The sequence below is a fragment of the Struthio camelus genome, chromosome 2, assembly GCF_040807025.1.
Source record: "Struthio camelus isolate bStrCam1 chromosome 2, bStrCam1.hap1, whole genome shotgun sequence".
Taxonomy (NCBI): Eukaryota; Metazoa; Chordata; class Aves; order Struthioniformes; family Struthionidae; genus Struthio; species Struthio camelus.
The window spans coordinates 55,269,374-55,285,580 of NC_090943.1; the positions used below are offsets into that span (position 1 = coordinate 55,269,374).

The 16,207-nt window shown below is 41.4% G+C and overlaps 1 protein-coding gene across 2 annotated transcripts; it reads right to left on the minus strand.

Moving 5' to 3' along the window:
• Nucleotides 1-915: 915 nt before the first annotated feature.
• On the minus strand, nt 916-15,991 carry KBTBD2 (kelch repeat and BTB domain containing 2). Of its 2 annotated transcripts, none has more exons than XM_068935849.1 (4): nt 15,617-15,991; nt 7,091-7,623; nt 4,074-4,239; nt 916-3,633 (listed from the first exon to the last, which is right to left on the minus strand). In XM_068935849.1, the coding sequence occupies exons 2-4, from the start codon at nt 7,258-7,260 to the stop codon at nt 2,098-2,100; spliced, it is 1,872 nt and encodes a 623-aa protein (XP_068791950.1). In that variant the 5' UTR covers nt 7,261-7,623; nt 15,617-15,991; the 3' UTR covers nt 916-2,097. The 2 variants fall into 2 exon arrangements, with proteins under 2 accessions (XP_068791950.1, XP_068791951.1); XM_068935850.1 differs by lacking the exon at nt 15,617-15,991 and adding an exon at nt 11,418-12,957.
• Between the last annotated feature and the right edge of the window lie 216 nt (nt 15,992-16,207).

A 16,207-nucleotide genomic window follows, 5' to 3' on the forward strand; every position in this document is an offset into this window, starting at 1 on the left:
TAGTTCAGAGCAGTCCTGTCAAGCTGGCGTTACCAAAATACTACTGGTACTTTTACTTCAGGTGTGTGATTTTTTTTCCAACTTGCATGATAAAGCACTATCGCTGTTCAGCTGTTTTTCTTCTAACGTACACTCCCTTTAACAGAACAGGTTCGCAACCTCACGTCTCAGACCACAGGAAAGCAACATCAACAGAACCATTGGCGGGAAACTTTCAGTTTCCCAAGGATTCACCAAGTCCCTTTTCAACTCTTATCCTCTAAGCAATTCAGCTGTCAAGTTTGATGCAGAAGTGAATGCAAACAAATATGTGATTCACCCATAAAAATGGTTTGCCTCTTTCTCATTTGGAACTTCTCATTATTCTAAAACCATACACAGCCAAAGCCTGAGGAAGAGTTTTATATAGGGCAGGTTGCTAATCTAAGGTCCCTTTCCCACAGCCAGCTGCAAAAGTGTGCCTTCCCTGTTGAAAGCTCCAGTTGTATTTACTGGGATAATAAACAGGAATTAAGTAAAACTCAATTATCTGGAATATGAAGCAAATAATAAATTTGCAGTTGATAGTAATGTCTGAAACTAGGAGACTTATCTTTGAGTTTAGGCAAAAGTCTCCCTGTTACTTCCATTAATGCCGCCTTCTTCACTTTTAATAGAGCAGAATTTGTCCTTGCAAAAATGCCGATTTACAGAAATCTCACTATTGGGGGTAGGTCCTACATAACCCTCAGTTCAACTTGTCCAGTCAGTGTCCAGCTCTTGACCAACTAGTGAGCACATGCAACTAACAAACGGACATGCCTCCAAGCCTCTTGCAGCTTAACTATTTGAAACAGTCTTTAACAAACCACTTTCTGCAAGGGGCGGGGGGGCATAACTGTATCAACCTCAACCACAAAGCACACCCAAACTCAGTTGGATTCAGTCTTTTTTAATAAATTAATGTCATTCAAAATACAGTGCCAGAACATGATGCAGCTGAACATGCTAGTAAGGTTTGTCATGAAGCACCTGTGTTCATGTTAGATTGGCGGCGCCCCGCTACGGCTAGTGGTTCCTGGGATTAATGCCAGAGCAGCACTAGTCATCTGCTCTCCTGCACACAGAGCACAGGATATTCCTGAACAGTTTGCTCCCCCCCCAAAAAAGTAAAAAAAAAAAACCTGATAGCTAAGGGATGTCTATACACAATCACACTACAGTAATGCTTGTTATTAAATTAACAGAAAATAAAGACCTGGTTAATCCACACTAAAACTTTGTTTTACAATGGAAAAATACATCAGCAGCAGGAAGTAATATACATGAGCCAATGTTACTGTAATACAGAATGTGGAGACATTTACTGATTAAAGCTCCACATAGACCCGCACTATGAGGGCTGACAATTCCTATTGCAAGCCCAGCAACTTAAGTCCACACCTGGTAAACTACCAGCTGCTTGGAAGACCTGTATTCTAAATAGACAGGTATAAGTTAGTGAAAATAGAATACATGCACCTAATAATACAGCTTGACTGAACCTGCAGTCATTTTGCCCTGCATGTTACCATACAATGGAAGATCTACCCTTCCTACCACAGGTAGATCCATGGGATTTGTTTCTTTTTCTTTTAATGGCATTACTATACCAACAGGGATATTAGTATTAAGTGCAGCACAGTCCATTAATTAGGCCACACTGACAGTTACATAACTAGCACTTAAGTAGGATATCCAGAAGTAGTTCAAATATAACTGGAAGATACTTTCAGAACAGTTGTGACATATCATCCTAGAAACAGTAACTATTTTTCTGAAGCTAATTTTCTGAACCGAGACTTTATAGAACTAGAAATTAATTCTTTAGACAAGTCAGATGCTTAAGCTTGTGATATACATATATTTCTCAATTATCAGATAATAATATTTCAGATTATGGAAGCATATCTGCTCATTTCACTGATTTATACTGAATGGCTGCAAATGTTAGGTAGGGCATAAAAATACAACTCATGAAGGACAGGTTTAACATTTCTATTTCCAAACCTGTTCTTTCACAACCATTTCTTTCAGTATAACTGAGCACAGAATTGGTTGTACAGTCTAATTTGGGAGCTACACAGGTGGTAAAGTAACCATCTCCCCATCCAGCTCAAATTCATCAGCTCCATCTGGTGAAAAGAGATACGTTGGAGGTTTCCACGGGGACTCTTCAAGGCAAGATGGATACAGCTTTCCTACAGTGCACCGGAAGTCTTTCCCCAAGTCCCACAGCACTCGTTCTGATATATGCTGCCTTAGAAACCAGCGATCAAGTTCCAGGTCGTATTGATAGGTGGCATACTTTGCTCTCTCGTTCATGTGGGTTTCTCGTATAAAGACGCATAAAGAATTAGAGATGACAACAGCTCTAACACAGGGGTCAGAATACCGCTTGGCCGGGATATTAGCTGCCATTCTCCATTCGTTTTTATTCACATCATAGATTTCCACAGTTACGGAAGACCCATCTACAGTACTACTTGGGAGTCTTATACCAGAATTGCTGGCGATGTGCAGTCCTCCAATGTAGAATATTTTGTCACCAAAAGCGGCAGCTGAAGCAAAACATCTGCTTGTCTGTCTCATAGCCATTTCTACCCAAGCATCCGATCTGGGAAAATAACAGTACATCAAGTTGTGTGCCATTACATAAATGCAGTTGTGAACTGCTACTGCTGTGCTCCATTGCCACGCACACGGCAACGGGCTTACCATGGTCCATTCATCTTTTTCAGTATCGTATCTTTCCACAGTTCTCCTGTTGAGTTCTCCACCTACGCTGTCTCCTCCAATTGCATAGATGTATCCTTCACAGCAGACCAGGGATGGCTTTATACGAACAAAGAGCATTGGCGTCTTTGGAAACCAAGTGTTTTGCTGTGCATCAAACCAGTAAAAGCAATTCACAGTTCTGAAGGCAGCCTGGAGTTTGCTGCTTTTACTGTGATTGGTTTTTGTGTTTTTCAGAGGAACTTGCCCACCTGCTATATAGATATCATTATCAGGAGTTACAAGCGTTCCAACTTTATGCAAATCAGCAGGAGGGTTGCAGAGTTTGTAAACTTTTTCTGCCTGTGGGCTGTAACAGACAGAAGAATAAAGACTACCAGGGTTTTCAGCAGCAGCTTCAATGAATATCATCATCTCCTCTTTAGTCATACCAAGTCTGGGCTTGAAGAACTTGGGCATAGATTTGTACAGTCCTTGCACCACCACTGATTTATCATTAGGCGGTAAACCTTGAAACCAAGCTCTCTGTGTTACTTCTGAAAGTGCATCAATTCGAATTTGGCTAAGAACAGAGGACAAATACTGTGACCGCGATTCTGTGTTGTATTCCAGCCATAACATAGCAGCTTCACGAACTGTCTCTTCCTTTTCCACATTTAAATTGTCACTGCTTAAAATATCTATCAGTAGATCATGAGACAGTTGCATGAAAGCTTCCTGGTGGTACACAGCTGTGAACTTGTGCTCTACCATTCTTTTAGCACTCTGTTTTAACTCTTCACAGCTGAAGAGATCAGCAAAACTTAGCAGACGCACACAATTTTCTGCATTAATTTTTTTAATTAAGTATTCTCTACATCGTTGTAGCACATCTTCTACCTGCAACACAAAGAAAAAACACATCAAGTATTGCTGCATACAATCTACTCCTTCCCTTACCAGCAGTAGGTAAAAATACTTGCACTTAAAGGTAAACAATAGAGTTTAGGCCTGAAATACTACACAAACACAAAAATACAGCAGTGACTTAACTGATTCATACAGATTAAGTACATCTTATGATGATGTCCCTTTGATGAACTAATTATCTAAATGTTAAGAGTGCACTGTTTTACTTCCAACCTCCAAAGGGACCTTAAAGTCAGGAGGGATGTGTGCACAAAACGTATCTACCACACCACTGCTGTCCACACCTCTGAGCAAATTGAACAAAAGTATTTTGAAACAACTAAACAGAAAGGAGCGTCTAACAGGAATTAAATAAACATTAGTTCACAGATTAGAAGCAGTTATTTCGTACTGAAAATAAACATTCCTACCTGTAAGAAGCAGGCAGTTTCATAAAGCTGTTCTACCGTGCTGTCACTTATTGCCAAGTTACCCGTGTATGCATAAGTTATTATAATTTGTAAAGTGGCTGCATCCACATTCCTCAGATGTACGTGTGTTTGTTTACTTTCACTCAGCCCGCTCATGAACATGGCTCTGAAGAGAAATATACATATTAAGACAAGGACCAATGATAAACATGGCAATCTTAAATAGTTTCTTTATCACCTGCAAGTCTTCAGTGATTTCACTCTAAAAGATGAATACGCCTTTTTGCTTGTGCATTTACAGGCATTGAATATTTACCTTAGGCGTCCATCTAGCATTTAAGATTGTACTTGTATAGAACATTCAAAAACTATCATCAGTGCCTTCGGAAGGAGTATTTCATATTTATGCAGACTATTTTACGTTAATCAGCACAGAACTGTAATGACTGAAATTTCAAACTTTGCTATGTTAGGTAATAATATGAGGGAAGAAACATCTTCCAGAAAATACCGCTTAGACATATGCGGACAGATCTTGGATTCTAAAACAAAAGCAGCAGATTTATGCAACTAACAGTTTAGTTTCATCCAAAGGCATGCTCTAAGTGGAGGCAAAAGTCTGCCCAGAAAGAGGAACAAGCACTAGATGAAGCATTTCTTATACACCACTCTCAACATTGTGCAGTAAACTTCAAGTTTCCAGACAAAAATCGGTGTCCAAAAAAAACTGTATCAGACTTGCTCTGGAGGAATCCTTAAGTATCCTTATTACATCTTCCTGAAAAGTAGAAAGGCAACTTTAAAAAAAAAAAAAAGGGTTTTTTTGGTAATGCTTTGTATACTTATCAACCATCCTGCTTTCTAATCACAACACAGTTAAGAACTGGATTCTGGTACTGTAAACCAGGTACTTGATATTTTTTTTAAATGGGTGAAATTCATTTTAAATAAATTCATTTTTACATGCATTCAAATTTAGTATTAATGGTCATATTGAAAATTCACTCTTATTTTTTTTAAAAGTAAAACAGGTAAGAGAAGTTAGAAGGGATGGTAAGTGCTCCCTGTAGTCCTGCCTCCAGTTACATAGCAGAATGGGACATGGGGATGCACTCTCTCAGCAAAGCCATACCATAAAACATCTGATTGAAAAAAAAGAAAAAGAAAAAAAAGTAGTGTCCCATCTCTCTGCATTCTTTTAAGTTCCTTTACTTAGAGCAACTTGCATTTTAGGAGGAGTCATTGACTGGCCAAGTGAGTATCTTGTCTCAACTTGCCAGGCAGCTTTCCAAAGGTGAGCAAGAGAGCACGAGTAGCTGGAGAGACTCTCTTCTTCATAGAAAGTAAGAAGGAGCTGTTACAGAATCTGGCTGTACTATGCACACTTAGGCACAGCTGAACAGCGCATGCCAGAGCTGGGCTGCTGCTAGCACAGTGTTCAAGTACAAAGATAAAAAGGTAAGCTGTCCATATTCGTGCCCAAGGCTGGATCAGTCTAGGAGATGCTCTTCCCCTCCCTTCCCTCCCCCATAGTCTCCTTCAGGGCTATCAATTTTTCATAACAAAGCTAAATTTAGGAAACTGAACATCTTTTTGTAAACCGAAGCAGGGAAGAAAAACAGAACATGTCAAAACCACAAGCTTGATACTTCTTTTAACCAGTGCCAGAACCCCATTCCATAAATAATAAATACATAAGAATAAGAGATCTGACTGCATATTCTAACGCAAGACACTGCATGGACTCATGACAGCTTTCCAGCTTTATGATTAGCCACCTACACTAAGTCTGGTCATATTTCCAGTGGCTGTTACTGTATAGACTGTTGGAACTATGTCATCTGCAGAAGGCCACCAGCAATAATCACTATCTAGTGATCATATGATATTTGTTACTAAAAATTGCACCAGAGTCATCTGAGTTTAAAAAAAATGAACCTAGAAAAAAGCAAATGACATTTATGTGAAAGTATGAAATTAACCCTTGAATAGTTTGTTGCATTAAGAGTTTACACTCTAACACAAGAAAGTAGACAAAATACAGAAAACACTTTGAAACAGTGGTCTGTATGGAGAGGCCATCTCAGCCAGAAAACATAATTTGCAAAACTTCTTTGGGAAAGAAAAGTTATAATTCACAGTGCATCAGGAAAATAAAATATCCATGGATGTCACCAAGACTAGTTTCAAGGCATTAAAATTCCTTCCCTGCAAACAGATTTATTATCCTGTGGTGCTAACGAAAATGATTAATCATGCAGAAAATCCATGATGCCTCATTTTCTAGGACTTATTATGAAGGTATGTGCAAAAAGTAGTAGCACTGGATAGATCTCATTAACAAAACTTTGTAAGCGAAAAGAAAAACAGGACACTTGGGAAAACAGGAGCTAACGAATTAAATTGCAAGAGCATCTCAGTTAAAAAACAAAAAAAAAAAAAACAAAAAAAACCCCACAGCACTGTTGCACTGCAGCGAGACTCTCGGGCCAGAGCAGAGTTTCCCGCTTCTTTGCTGAATAGAGAAAAAACAAATGATTCGGAAAAGAAAGCCATGAATTTTCACGGCAATCCCTACTTTTAGCAGAGACTTCTGATAAAGTAATCACAATGAAACTCCCATAGTCAAGTTAATAAATCCTAGTTACCCTGTCCTGGAAAATAGAAAAGATCAAATACTTAAAGATGAAATTTCACCTAGGGAAAAAAGTATGAAGAATTGGAAATTTACTCATTATTCACACTCAATTAACTCTCTAAAGAAAACTAACAATCACAGGTGATCTCCTTCTGTGCTTTTGCAGAAAACTACAATATTTATCCAAAGTCTCAACATGCTAGAAAATTTATTTTACTCCTGATGTTTGCTATTTATGTTATTTAGATTTTTATTACTTGCTTTATTGATCTCTAAAATGCTCTGCAACACATTAACTGTTAACCAATTAAGTAATATTACACTTAAAACCAGATATCATAATTTACTTGAATTAATAGATCCCACTTTGAATACTTACCTGAAATATGAGCTACATGTTGCAAGAACCATCTTATGGCAGGGGAATTCAGTGCCCTCAACAATCAATACTATGTCAGTTAGCAACTGCTGTTCATAAAACAATTTTAACTGCTCCAGCAAGGATACGGCATATTCAGTATTTATCTGCCTCTCGTCCTGGGTAGACATGACTGTATTCCATTAACGTTTCCAGGACCAGAGAGAAAAGTCAAGATCTTTCTGCCAGGAAAAGGTCAGTTGAACGCTTCTGAAGTAACCAGGGAAGGAAACGGCAGGAGGTCTGTAGCCTTCAGAATCGATACTGATAACAAAAGGCAGTTTATCTTGGACTGCCGAATCAACGTTGCAGACTTTGACCTACTGTTAGGTCATCATGCTTTGACGTGATGTCACAATCTGTTCAGAGACTTTCAAGAGCGTCTGCAGAGTTCCTGTTGAGACTTACAATGATGCAGCAAATGAATGAGCAAAAGCGAAGTCTGAGGTAGGTTTCGTGGTAACATCTCGTGATCAGTGGCTGCACTTGAGTGACTGAAAGCAGGAAAATAAAATTGGTTTACACATTAATACTTATTCCAGACAATTTTTTCCCTTTCACAGTTACCCTTTTTTAAAGTGATTGCCTAGAAGAATTACTTCGACATTAGTTCTTAAGTACTGGCACAAAAACTCTTGAAGAGAAAAGAGAAAAAAATTAAACAATAAAAACATCCCAAAGAAGTGTAAAGCAGAAGAGCTTGTATACAAATTCTCATGGAGACCTAGATCCATGAATGAAGATAATTTATTCTATCAGCACAGCTACTAACCCTGAACAGTTTAAACAAGGTTTGAAAAGACTTTATTCCTACTACAAGAGTTACCCAGTTTTCCCACTGAGTTCACCTGTATATCTCTTTCAACCATAGGTAAAGTAGCCACATTTTTTTCATTTCCATATTAAGCAGCTCTTTTACTGCTTATACATTTTTGTCTACATAAGGCTTATCAATAGGAGGTCTTCTAAAAAATAAATGCAGTTTCCTAAACAGCCCATCACTTCCTAACTCAGCTCTCAACATCTCCATAAACCCATTTATTCTACCTTTCACCCCTAGCATTCTACTATAGAGCAAGCAGAACCTGAGCTAAGGATTAAAAAACCTGACCACCTATCTTCCCAAAGCTTATTTGCTTCATCAGCTCTCTCCAGAAGGGCTTCATCTATTAACATGCCACTTTAGCCTTTGTTCCAAGTCATTTCCATACAGCCAGATAAGCGCTACCACTATAGATAGGAGGGGGAAGGAAAAAAAAAAAAAAAAGCAGATAATAACAGCAAAGGGATGATGGAATAGCAGGGGTCAAAATACTTACAAAGTGCTTGTAAAGCGACCACAAACTACCAAAAGTATGTTTTCTTGTTTGGACAATTCTCTTCCTCTCTTAAAAAAGGGTTAGGTTTTATCTTACCTTCCATGTGAACACAGAAACGTTAATTAAGAATGGAAGAGTTTTGACAGTAAAATCACTATCATAAAGGATACCAGAGTACCACATCTATCAGGTACTTCAAGATTTATTTAATGTTGCACTGTTCTTCTCCATTCCCAAATTTAGGAACAATCAGTGACATATTTGTCTAACATCTAAGTCGCTATCAGTAGTTCATGAAGAATGGTGAACGCAGAAATCCATCTTACTTGAAATGGCATACTTTAAATTACAGGCAAAATTACAAGATTTAGTGCAAGACAAACACTGAAGAACTACTTGCCAGCCATGTCAGAGATCTGCTATTTCAATAGAGCCCTGCCTGTAACACAATTCAAAGACAGCCGTCTTTCAAATTCACTCACTTAAAGCAGATATGCTTAATTAATGCCATTTTAATTACTACTAAATTAGTGTCACTGACCTAATTGTTTTTCAGTGATAAAATATACACAAAGACAAAATACACACACATACTCATACTCTTAGTTTTCACTAGCTGTTTAACTGGAGAACAATCAAAATAAAGTGTTCACTGTTTGTTCAGGTGAATCCAGTTAATTGAGGGAAAAAAAAAAACAGAAAAGGTGTTAATATTTTGGGGAGGGGGAAGATGAAAGAGAGACCGTCTCCTGTAATAACATCTATTAGCATGAAGTTCCTGACTTTATCATACCGATCTTCGAGTTTCAAATTCAGTTAAACGCCAAAGTCACAAAACTAAGTGCATCAAGGAACTGGCTTATCTAAAGCAATAACTTTTTTCTTCAAGTCATATCTTCTTCTCACCAAATTAATACGCATCCAGTCTCTACCTCACTGACTGCTATCCTGGTTATCTGATAATAGCTTAACATGCAACCTAATCCATTGACAGATTTTGCACTGAACCTTAAATGGCTACAAAGACACGCAGACTTCCTAAGTGTGTTAGCTCCACAGAAATAAATAGCTCATGGCTCTGCTGGTATTCAGGGTCTATCCACAGCATTGTTTTTCCTGGCTTAGAGTAAAGTTTTAAGAATACAAACTGGTGGATTAAGCTTTGTTCAGGCAGAACTTCAGTATTACTTTCTTTAAAAGCTTAGTAAGATTTAAGAAGTCACTGATATCATAACTTCATAGTCTGATGCAATTTTAAAGAATATAAATCTCTAGAAATGGGGAAAAAAAAGTAAAACTTTAACATACAGAGTTTTAGTCATCAGCTAACAGAACTAAAGGATCCCACGGAGAAATGATACACATCTGCTAGTAAGATCGAAGACAGTTTTGGCAACATGAGGCTGACAGTGGGTAACTGAAAAAGTGGACCTGTCTAACAGAAGACAAGTTGAAACTGTGAAATTAATTACTATAAATAGATGGAACATTTGAGGATGACCCTCAGTGACAGAAAAGACTGAGGAGATGACAGGATTCTTGTTGCAGAACATTTATGTGGATGTGAACCACCTTTGAACTGTAAATTCACAAAGCTGGACTCCTTGGCTTACAGTTGATCTGAAACAACCTCTTTTCAATGCTGTGCATTAGGAAGGTCTTCAGTTGGTCGGAAGAAGCACATGTTAAATACACAGGTCCTGCTTTCCACATCTGAACTGTGTTTTGCTGCTAGTGATAACTGTTTGCTGAAGAACATAAAATGTCACATCTGTCACAGAAGCCAGGAGTCCCTTCCCACTCCCTTTTACTGGAAAGATACTAAATTCTCCTAGAAGAACAATTTGTCAACAGCCTCTGAATTTTTGTTAAAATTACCGTTATTTCTATAATCATTTGACAAAGAGAAGTGAATTTGTTCAAAACATTAGGGTAAGCGGTGTACAAACATCATTTTGTGCGCAGAAAGTCTTCCAAGACTACCTGACTCTCTCACACCTCTCCCTGAAGAGTTCAAGACAATTTTTAAAGGAGATGCCCCTCTCACCTTAGAGGCTGAAGAACTGAGCCACTGAGAAACATCCCTGTCACCTTAGAGGCTGAAAAAACAAGCCACTAAAATAAGCAGCAATTTGTCCAAAGCTACATACTTGCCAAAGGAGAACTGTTAAGAGGCTCAGTTCTCACGAGTCCCAACTGAACATCGCCCACTGCACTATGCCTGGTTGGCATACAGCTCTTAAATCTCAGCTAATCGAAAAAACAGTGGCACTGGGGTGTTATGAACTTGAAAATATCAACAGTCTTGTGTAGTCTAACAACTACAGAGTAGATATTTGTCATTTACGGATGAAAAGATACAGATGGCTGAAGTCAGAATTTGAGCTCAGCATATGATGCTAATAGAGTAAAAATGATACTTGAATTCAAGTTCTACGAAGAAGACTTTTCCCTCAATACCGCTGTGCCACCGCAATGACCCATCTCTTATGCCACCTTGTTTTGGGTAACTTCTTGAAAGACTGCTATCTAAAGCAGGGCTGGTAAATAGCAGCTGGAAGGCTACAGCAGTACTGGATTGCAAATGGAACCAAAATGCTACCCAGTGAGGTGGATGAGTGAGGAGTGATACACTCCACTCGTAAGAGAGAGGCAGCAATGTTTTATTGAGGTAAGACAGTTATTTAACAAAAGTTCAATCATAAGTAAGATAGTGATTTAACAGGGCAATCAATGGCAAGGTCTACTCGGTTATTTACTGCGTGGAGGACAGGGTCATACGAAAGTGTCAAGGAAACCCTCCCACTGAGTCGGGAGGCTTTGAAAAGGATTTCCAGGAGTCTGGGGGCAGCTGGATCCAATCTTAGTCCCAGATTTGGCCAACAGTTTATGTCTAAGTATTATGTGCACAATCAATCAGAGATGTAACTTACAGTTTGCAAAGTTTTGGCATGCTATTAGTCACTTACCGAGGATCTGTTGCGGGTAAGGAATCTCTCGACCTCCAGAAGTAACCTTGAGAGGCGTCCCTGCTCAAGGGGAGATTCTGCCATGCAGCCCACTGCCCTGCAGGAGAGCTCAATGGGCTCTGGGCCGCCCCCTATTTATGGGGTAAGATGATTGACTCATAGTCGTATTTGCATACTGGACAGATTTTAGTTGGCGCATGCTCAATTACCCCCGGCCCATGTGCTGTTTATGGATAGGTCGGGGGGGGGGGAGGGGGAAGGAGCACACTGTCACACCTAGTGATCCAAAGTAACTCCATATCAAGCTGGAGAGCAACATTAAGTGACAAGTGGGTAAGAAGGTTTGTTTCCTTTTAAGTAATTATTCCTTTTAGAATAAGTTATTCTAATGAGGTATCTTTAACACTGGTACATACACTTCAAATCTGAATTAGGCCATTCCAAAAATCAATCATCAAACGTTAATGAGTTATGAGACAGTGCTATTAACTGCCTTCCTTGAATCCATTTATCTTCTAAGGTCAAACAAAGACTTATAAACAGAGATATAACTCTATAAACAGAAATATAAACCGTACTACATACATGGAGGTGTTTGTGCTATATTTCAATTTACGTTGTGAAAAAAGTTTTGATTATTGATTATTTCCAATCTGAATAGCAAGGAAATATGTAAGACATAGCTATAATATAATCTTCTTCAACTGAACTGAGTCATCTTAAGCTTTGTTATGTTTTATACAAAAAATCTGCTTTAGTTTTCCAAGTAATAGACAGGGCAGAACAGAGATACGTAGGCATGCATTTCCTCAGATAACTTAGACATTTTGATACTAGTAAAAGAAATAGGTTCTTCTAAAGGTCCCATTAAGTAAGCCAGATGAGATGCATAACTTCCAATAAAATTCTGGGAAACAAAGACATATTAAAGTTCCACAGGCAGGTTCCTAACCGCATCTTCAGCCATCTAAACACCTCTGAAACTAACTTAACTAACTAGGATTAACACTTCAATAAACCACTGTGTTGGGGGGAGGGGGACTTATTTGCCTGGACATCCTCATTTCAGCAAGTTTTAATCAATAAAAAGCTCTAAATGCTACTTTTGTGCACTTTTCATCAAATTCCAGTTTCCATCCAAGCGCAGCTTCATACAAATCACAAGAAAAAACACGTCTCAAGTAGTGAGTCATTCACTATTTTTAACATAATAAAATGTCAGAATTAAGAACTGAACGACCATATGCCAAACTACACAAGCATTCAAGTGTGTAGAGACAGCGATCCGCCTCACTATCAATGAAAGTACCAAGTTTAATATTAAGGCTATGCTGAATTACAAATCAACATGTTTCAAAATGTTTATACAAACTAATGGTGCGGGGGGAGGGGAACGACACAAATACAAATGCTAAGAAAGATTAAAAGCAATTATTTAAACGAATACACCTAGCTAACAGATCTTAATGATGGGAAAAGAAGAAGAAAAATAAGTTGGGAGCTCTACATTCCCAAGTAACACGTCAAATTTGCATCCTTGGTAGCAAAACAAAAAAAAAAAAAAAGGTAATTGATGAAGCAGCTTCAGACTTGGAAGTTTTCTTCTTTCCTGAAGCCAAAGTTATCACTGACAGCACTGGAGTCCAGAAATTTGAGGGCATCAAGGAGATTATATCTGATAAGACAATGACATGAAATCTCAAAAAACTCAAAGGACCAGCTTATTCCTACATTGTTTATATCTTGAAAATTACTTTTCATTTCTTACAGGAAGTTGTTCCACACATATTATGCTTGGGATAGGAGTTACAACTTCAAGGTAGATGAGCTTCCTGAAACTAGACAGAAGCTACAGACTGGAAGTGTGTTTGGTCACAGTGTACTCCTCAGTACCAGTTTCTTTCTTGTGTTTCTGCTCCTAAAGGAAATTACATAGCAAAGGGAAAACCTGCCCAGAAATAACATTAGCACAAGATAAACCAACAACTTAATGTGGCACCTGGCTTTCTAAGTAGAGCATAGGTACAGTTTCCATCCCCAAGGGCACTTCAGTCTTGTGGAAAGAATTGACCTGCTTTGGTAAATTAACATTTGAAAAAAGTAAGCCCTGGATGTCTCTAGTCAGGTCCAGCCATATATCATGACCGTAGAGAACAAGTGCATTTTCACTGAACTCCATAACGTTAGCAAAGCTAGTCTTTTTCCTTTAACAACTTCAATTCCAATTCACAAGTGTACCTCATTCCCTTGAACATCACACTATTTCAGTGCAAATATTTAAACTGTAAATTCAAGTATCTCTATGTTAAGAAATTAGGCTAATAATTAGTGTAGCTAAAGTAATCATAAATTACTTCCTGAAAGGTGAGAGTCATTTAATGGGTACCTCATTCACATCCATTTATTCTCAAAATGGAACAGCAACTAAATTAAGGATGAGCCATTTTAGGATTTGCACCAGTTTTGGTCTATTTCACAATCCCATGACCAAAATTAAAAAGCCTGCCTCAAAAAAAAAAGAAAGAAAAAAGAAAGAAAAAAGAAAATCACACTCTCCAAAATTTAGTTAAAAAATACCGAGTAAACGAGCAGCAGAGTCCTTTCCTCAGCTTTGGTCTGTTCCTGCAAGATGCTAGAGCTACACAGCACCTTGTATAACTGGGCCTTTTTATTCCGTATGCAAAAATCATTAGATAGGAGGAGCAACCCCTACGCTCAGATCATGAGGTTATTTCAAGTATTCACATAAATCATGTATTGACAATTATCTGTTTCTCCTAATACACTTAAGAGAAGCCAAACTAAGCTGATAAGGTATTTTAATGATCTCCTAACAGCATCATCATAGCAAAATTCAAGTGGAAATAATCTTAGGTGAACTCCAGTCACTCAGAGAGATTTCCACCATAGGCAGGCATTGTAGTTTCTGAAACAAACGGATAAACTGAAGGTGGGGCAGGAGAATACTATTCAGGTCCACTAGGAACATGAAGTAGCATAAAAACACACACACAAAACATACAACAAACCATGGTTTTGCAGGGAAACCTCTAAAAATGAGGCACTAAACACTACACAAATCTAAGTCATAATTACAGTTACTTCAAAAGCAGCAGATATCTTTTCCCTGTAGTAAGTATTTTTAAAAACAAAAACACTAAATACTGGGAAATCTCATGCATGCAAATGGTTGATTTCAAACCATCTCGTGTTCTCTACTACATATATGTTTAGTGTATAAAAGTTCATCAAGAATTGTTTGAATCTTCAAATCCACACGTACTGAAGCCCCACAAAAGTCACTGTGGGTAGTAATACCATATGTACACGTACCTAGACATATCAGCAAGAAAAGGTGGTCAACTACAAGAAACAGCAGTGTACGCTGCAGTGCTGTTCTCCTGCAAGACTCCATCCTACCTGTCCTTTCAGGCATCTCTAAAAGCATTCACGTTACAGACACCCCTACCCGCGGGGCTGAAGAGGAGCACTCAACGCTGGAAGCCCTAATCCCCCCTCTCCCTCCTCCCTCTATCAAAGGACGCACTCCGCAGTCCGCTCCAGCTTGCGGCACAGTACTAGAGGAGGAACACACTTCGCTCCTTCCCGATACCCAGGTGTGCCGTCCCGTCTCTCCATTTCTCCACTTCCCTCTCCTCCTTCCTCAAAGATGCTCCCCCACCAACCCTAAGGAAGTGAAACGGAGCCGCTGCGCGAGTACCGGGGCACAGCGGGAGCCGGGGCCAGGGCCAGGCCCGGCGGCGGCCGCCCCGCCGATAGCCAGGCGCGCTTCCCTCCTCCGGCCGGGCTCTCCCCCGCCCCGCCGCGCCGACAGCCGGCGCTGGCCATGGGCGGCGAGGCGGCCGCAGCAACCACCTCGCCGCCTTCCTCAGGCCGCCCCCCACCTCCGCGGGTCTCCGCCGGCGCCTATAGCCGCAGTTGCGAGGCGGGAAACGGCGGCCGCGCCCTGGCGGGAGAAGGGAGGGACACGACGGCCGCGGAGCCCCCGCGGGCCTCCCGCCGGCGGGGCGAGGGCGAGGCCGCGGCGCGGTCAGGGGCGGGTTGGCCCCCCACGCCCACAGGCCGCGGCACGGGGCGTCGAGACGGCAAACGGCTCCGCGGCCGGGCCCGGCTAGGGCGGCCGCCGCCGCCGCCTCGCGGCGCAGGGAGGCGCGAGTGCCGCCATCGCTCGGACAAACCTCTAACCGCCGCTTCCTCTTCGGCCTCAGCGTCCCGAGCGCGGGCGGCGAGAAGCGCGGGGGGGTGGGGGGGGGGAGGTTGGGAAGAAGCAGGAGGCGGAGGATCCGGTCCCCCCCGGGCTGCGGAGGCGGCGGCCACTACGCGCGCAGGCGCGCTGCCCTCCGCCGCCGCCTCCTCCTCCTCATCGCCAGCAGCATCACCTCCGCTCGGCGGCCGTTACGATGCGCCGCGCGCTGCCGCACCCGTCCGCCTCCCCCTGCGCATGCCCAGAGCGGCGGCGGGGGGGGGGAGGGGGACGCAGCCTCGCGCGCCCTGTCTGGAGCCTCGGCCCCGCCCCCGTTTCCTGTTCCTCTCCCCCGAGCTTCCCCCTGCCTACGCGAGCGCCCACGCGCCAAGGCAACGGCGGCCGCTCGGGCGCTTCCGCCGCCAGCTGCGCAGGCGCGCGCCGAGGCGGGGCAGGCGGCGGGAGCCCGAGGGGGGCGAGTGCGCCTGCGCGGCGGTCCGACCTCGCCCCGCGCGCGCGGCGGGAGCGGCTAGCGGCGCGCGGGAGCGCTGTGGGCTCAACGGTTAACGGCCGGAGGGCGGGAAGG